Raw genomic sequence first — 6,426 nt, 5'->3', positions numbered from 1 at the left:
AGATGCTTTGGTAGATATGTAATCATGTCCAGTTCTTTGTGCATTCAGCTTTTCTTGTATGGGAGCTTAAAAATTTCATCTCATTTACAAATATCATGGAATTATAATAGCCTGATAAATACAGAGATGACTTTGGATGCCCCTCAAGGAAGATGGCAGGAAAGTCTTAGTCTAAGGCACATTGAGAAAAGCAGTCTGTAGCTGGGTAAGCTTGGGAAAGGCATATTCTTTATCTTCCTCTTGGAAGTATCTAATGTATTGAAGATTAATAGAATTGAAAAGTCAAGCTGAATTTATTACCTGAGAGGTAAGGGAGAGCTGTACCTCTCAAAAGTGACTTTGATCTTTCTGAGTTACAAGGGAAGGACTAGATCTTGGAGAAGGAAAGGAAGTTTTGCCCAAATAAGGCAGGAAAACGAAGCCACCATTTGATTGGTTGAGGAGAGGACCTTTTGAAATGGTCATTGCTCTGGTTTACATCACTAATAGCGGGCACGGTTCTTAATAAAATCAAGATGATATAACAGACAGTTTAATATGCATAAGCTTGGGAGTTAGAAATTTATTTTTAACATAGTCTTAAAGATTCTGAGAAATTGAGTAGTGAAGAAAACTGTTTAATTTTGTCTAACTCTGTATGTCAAGTCTGAATCTTTGAACCCTGCTTTTAATAACTGAGGTATTCTTGGAACCTATCACGGAAACAACCCCTTTACTTAAGGGGTACGTTTTTCAGGTACAAATTAACTCAAGAGCTCATTGTCAAGGATTTGGCTCAGCTGTATGCATGAGTTCAACCTTGTCATTAGAGTTTCCAGTAATAGAAAAATAATTAATATCCAGGGATCTGAGGAAGAAGTTGTTTATGATATTGTTTGGATGAGTTCTTGTGTAATTTCTTATTCTCTTGGAGAAAGCTGGGTATGTACATTTGAGGAAGATATTTGGGTTCTAGAGCCCTAGGAAAAAAAGGGCAATGGAGAGTCAATCTTTGCCATGTTGTCTCTGTGGCCAGGGCTCCTTCTCCTCAAAATAGCACTCTGGCTTCTGTAGGCCCTGGAGGTGACTTTGGAGGGACCATGTTGGTGGAGATCTAAGGCAGGGCTGCCTAGAAGTCCTGTAACCCATTTCATTCTTGATGTTCAGGTATTGGAGCTTATTTGTTGGCTAGACCTCTCCAACTCTGGTATTTCCAACTCCTAGAACTCATTCTCTGGCAGACTACCAAAATATGTTTTTTTTTCAACAGAAATCAGTTACCTTGCACATTGCTTGCGACATGATACCAATACACCAATCAAATATGAAAAATGCATGAATAAATGGTGTCTATTTTTATTTTCATGAATTGGAGTGTGGTCGTACTCTGGTGGTACTCTCTTCTCTCCTTTATAAGATCTGTCAAGGTGTTTTATGTTACCTCTGTCTGCCATCAAACAGGTAACTCTTAAGACAATAAGCTAGACCCAGGAAAACTGATACTTACGAAACTTGAAATCAGATCTTAAAAATGTTTTAAAGTAATAATATAACTCAGGTATCACAATTCCCCTAGATAGAGGCGAACTGGAACCATGCCCACGCCAAAAAAAGTCTGAAGTTCTTCCTAAAATTTCTGCATATCCTGTGGCCATTGCTGTAAGCTTTTCTGTGGGCTTTCTTTAATTCAAACCACATCATTCCAGACAGGAAACTTAGTTCTTCCTTGAATTACACACATAACATACACATATGTGAATACGTGTGACATACACATGATGTTCATACATATATTTGGTAATGTAGACAACGTTACTGAAGGTTCAAGAGGAAGACAGTTGAACAGCGTAGAAATGTGACCTCAAACTGAAGATAGGCATCTCCATTTTAAAAATGCTCTATAGGCTCTCCAACTTCAGAGAATTTCCACTGACTTCTTCTCACAAACTTTTCTGCTACAGTCATCTTTTTGCTCATTTCTCCTTTTTTACTTTCTGTGCCATTTTCCTCTCTGGGGACCACTTAGATATTACCCAGATTTTCTCATTCAGGGCAATTTAAATCATTCTTTTGATGAAAGGGCTGTTGATAATATTCATCCTTAGGGACTCTCTCTCTGCCTTCAAATGACCAATTCCACCTGCCTGGCCCCAAGACAGCTCCTCTGTAAGATAAAATCCAATTGGACAATCGAGATTAACATTTTCACCTCATTACACTTTGTTTTGCTTTTGCAAAACATATTAAAAGGGATGTGCAATAAATAATCCTTTTTTTTTAAAAAATCGCAGTTTAGTGGACTTTTAATTATAGATTTTCTTTGCTGTGGGGAGAGGGGCATATATAATACTTGTTATTACAACTGTGAGTCACCTACATCATCATTCTGTAGAACTTTTTCTGCCAAATGTCTTGCCTGAGAACATGGTTAAATGAATATGTTTGTCATTCCTTGAGGGAACTTACATGATAACCTTACATTCAAGCCCTGTCATTAATGTAACCTTGGGGCTGAGTTTTCCAGCAAGAAAGCTTTCATAGTTCTATTGGCTCTCAAACTTTTTTTGGTTTCATAGGCACCTAGACTACTTAGAGTGGAACATAGGAACCAGCCTAATCCAATTGGAAATTTTCACATGCTGTCCTCAAGTTTTGGTATTAAGTGGGAATAAACACATTTAGGTGTATGTAGACATTTGTATTCTATTAAAATGAAAGTTCCCTTATTAACACATTATCAAACAAAAACTTGGTTTATTTAAAACATTTCTGAAAGACCCATTAGAATTGATCAGAAGCCTACCAGGGACTTCTACTGTGAAGGGACTAAGTACTAAGAAAATATGTGGGATGTTTTATGTCTTTGATAAGGAAATGAGGCAAGAAGAGTTATTATAAACAAAGAGGGAGATAGGATTCCTTACATTTTTTTAAAGATTTTTAATTTATTTGACAGAAATCACAAGTAGGCAGAGAGGCAGGCAGAGAAAGAGGGGGAAGCAGGCTCCCTGCTGAGCAGAGAGACTGATGTGGGGCTTGCTCCCAGGACCCTGAGATCATGACCCAAGCCAAAGGCAGAGGCTTAACCCATTGAGCCACCCAGGCGCCCCACATTTTTTTTTTAAGTTACTGACAGTTGTCCTTGAGTCTTGTGGTTTCTACTGGATGCATTGAAAGGTGGGATTTCCTTGTTGGAGAATGAGTTCATTTCTTTTGAAGGGCTCCTGGGTCATAATATACATACATACATTATATATATAAATATATATATAACATGAACATACATAACATACATACAACATAACATACATAACAAATTCTTTTTTTTTTTTTTTAAAGATTTTACCTATTTACTTGACACAGAGAGAGAGGGAACACAAGCAGGGGGAATGGAAGAGGGAGAAGCAGGCGCCCCGCTGAGCAGGCAGCCTGATGCGGGGCTTGATCCCAGGACCCTGGGACCATGACCCGAGCCGAAGGCAAACGCTTAACGACTGAGCCACCCAGGTGCCCCATACATAACAAATTCTTATAGGAAACTTTAACCATCATAGTTTGCTTTTACATCTTTACCTTCTCCACAGTCCTCTTTCACATTTAATTGTTGTATCTGCCTTAAGTTCATTTTGATGTGTTGCATGTTTTACTGTGGATGAGGAGTCTTCGAACAAGCCATTGCCTTCATTAGGGCTGCTTTCACTTCCTTGTTTCTAATTGTATAAACGAAGGGATTCAGAAGAGGTGTGAGAATAGTGTTCAGCACTGACACCACCTTATTAATCTTAAAGGAAGAGTGTGTTGTGGGTCTCAGGTACATGAACAAAACAGCACCATAGAGCAGGGAGACTACTGTCAAGTGCGAGGCACAGGTAGAGAAAGTTTTCCGTCGGCCAGGGGCTGAAGGGATCTGTAGGATGGCGGACAGGATATAGATATAAGAAATCACCGTGAAGAGGAGTGACCCTGGGATCACGAGGACGGTCGCCAAAAGACCCAGGAGCTCCAGAATGCTTGTGTCTGTGCAGGCTGCTTTCAAAATGGGACCCACATCACAGTAGAAATGATTGATGATGTTGTTGCCACAGAAGGGCAACTGGACAAGCAGCAGCATCTGACAAAAGACAATGGTAAAGCCCACCGCCCAGGAACCGAGGGCAAGTTGCAGGCAGAGGCTGCTGGTCATAATGGTGGGGTAGCGAAGGGGCTTGCAGATGGCCAGGTAACGGTCGAAAGACATGGCAGTGAGGATAAAGAACTCGGTGGTGCCCAGGAAAAAGTGAAAGAAGGCCTGCAGCAGGCAGCAGGGCATGCAGATAACTGTTCTTGCCACCACCAAAGTTTCCAACAGTTTGGGGATGACCGTGGTGGTGTACCAGATCTCTAGGAAGGACAAGTTGCAGAGGAAGAAGTACATTGGTATTTGTAGCCTGGGCTCCACCCAGACAATGGCAGTTATGAGCCCATTGCCTGCAAGGGTTAATATGTAGATGAAAAAGATGACTATGAAAAGGGGGACCTGCAGTCCTTCGATGTCAGGAAATCCTAGAAGGATGAACTCTGTGATTGTTGTGCCATTTCTCATACTCTAGAAAGACAAGCAAGAAAGCAGCTCCTTCAAATCTCATGCTCAAATATAGATTGGACCAAAAAAAGAAAGAAAGAAAGAAAAGAAAAAAGGAGATTCTGATTCCATTTAAGGTCCTTCAGGACACTTCCCTGCACATACACACCTTCAGCACTTCTTCCTTACTCAGGATTGGGCTTGTCCTTTTGCCAGCTAAACCAGCTTCTAATGGACTTTGAAAGTATTAAGTACACTCGGTGAGTGGAAAAGCACTTTCCCAACCGTGTACGGCTGTAAGAATGATCACTGCTGGGGGCTCCTAAGAAATTAACCCACACTCCCCTATTACTTTCTAAAAGAAATTCTTGATTTATATTACACATATGTGTAAGAAAGCTGATTTTACAACCCCCCACGGTTCTCTGTGTCTATTTATACAACTAAAAATCATTGCTGTTATATATTAGCAGTGAAATACAACTTAGATAATAGAACAGATGTTTCTCTCAAGAATCCATTTCCAAATTCTAATTCAGACTCTTAACAAAGGAGACTAAAACACATTCAAACGAAGTGAATACACTTGCTAAGCAAGTAGGAAAATGTACTAAGCTTTAATTCAAAATGCCAAGACCAGCTGAATTAGGACCTGATATACAAAAGTACTTAATGACTGTACACCGAATAAAGATCCGTAGACATGAAACTAACAAAGTTAAAAGGCTAGCAAATGCTTGCGTTAACAGACTGAATCCTGGAAAGTACATCCTTACCAACACCTTCCTTTATGACTGAGTATCTTTCCATACCAAGCAAAGCATTCCTATCTGTATATGGAAATTCACTCTCTGGAAATAAGATTTCCCCGGAACCGCACTAATTCATTTACATATTGCTTGTGGCTGCTTTGGTGCTACAGCAGCAGAGTTGAGGAGTTAAGGCAGAGACTATAGGACGTGGAAAAGCCTAAAATAGTCATGATCAGGTCTGCCTTTTACAGCAGAAGTTTGCTGACCCCTTCTTTGGTTCCCCGAAGGGGCCATCCTCTCTCTCCCCCCCTCATCAGTGCACATGCTATTACCTTGACCTAGAATCCCTTTCCCAATCCCTCCCAGATTTGGCTAAATCCAGTCTGTCTTCTAGACGCCGGCCCAGGAGCCGTCAGGAAAGCCTTGTCTAACTTCCCATCTCATTCTGGTGTGACTCCCACCCTCCTCCCCGCCATTTCCATATGCGACCGCTTACCAAACTGTATTTACAGTTTGTTTGGATTCCTCCACAGAATCTAAGGCAATAATATCTGTGGGGCATAAAATAAGCCCTCAAGAGAGATTTTCTGAAGGATTATATAAATGGATAGTTTGTTGACACTGTGTCCCCAGTTTCCTATGAGTTTATGTAGATTGATACATGCATATGTTTATAAAACGCTAGTGTTATATTTCAAATGCTGGAGACTAACAGGGACTGTTTGCTAAATAATTTATCTCCAAGTCTGCTGCTGCTTCCAGCTTTTATATAAATTTTGCTGCATGCAAAACTTTCGACTGCATCTTTCCCATGTTTCTGACTGTGTTCTGGTTATTATCCCAGATCTTGAGTACAGAGAGCTTGCTCAACCTGCTTGATGCTCAATGGTTTGAGGTAGAATGGAATCATTTTTTTCTGAGCTATATTGTGGCGATGAAGCATCCTTCATTTTTCTTAAGCTTTTCATTGTCTCAAAAGAAGAAAAAAGTAGAAAGGTGTTAACATATATCTTTTCTGAATCTGGGCTAAGGGCAATATGTCCCAAGTCTCATCTTTTGTTCATTTACTTATCCATTTTTTTTTTTTTAATTGTCTCTGGCAGTTTCAATTTATCAAGACTTGGATCATGTAAT

General features: G+C 40.1%; 1 protein-coding gene across 1 annotated transcript; it reads right to left on the bottom strand.

Moving 5' to 3' along the window:
• Nucleotides 1-3,622: 3,622 nt before the first annotated feature.
• LOC111153685 (olfactory receptor 6X1) lies at nt 3,623-4,561 on the bottom strand. Its single transcript, XM_022512836.1, has one exon. It carries the CDS (start codon nt 4,559-4,561, stop codon nt 3,623-3,625), a length of 939 nt encoding a protein of 312 aa, XP_022368544.1.
• Between the last annotated feature and the right edge of the window lie 1,865 nt (nt 4,562-6,426).

This window comes from Enhydra lutris, unplaced genomic scaffold, assembly GCF_002288905.1.
Source record: "Enhydra lutris kenyoni isolate GAN:26980312 unplaced genomic scaffold, ASM228890v2 scaffoldscaffold34, whole genome shotgun sequence".
Classification (NCBI taxonomy): Eukaryota; Metazoa; Chordata; class Mammalia; order Carnivora; family Mustelidae; genus Enhydra; species Enhydra lutris.
Note: the sequence above shows the minus strand (reverse complement) of the source record. Positions and strands in the feature narration are given on the sequence as shown.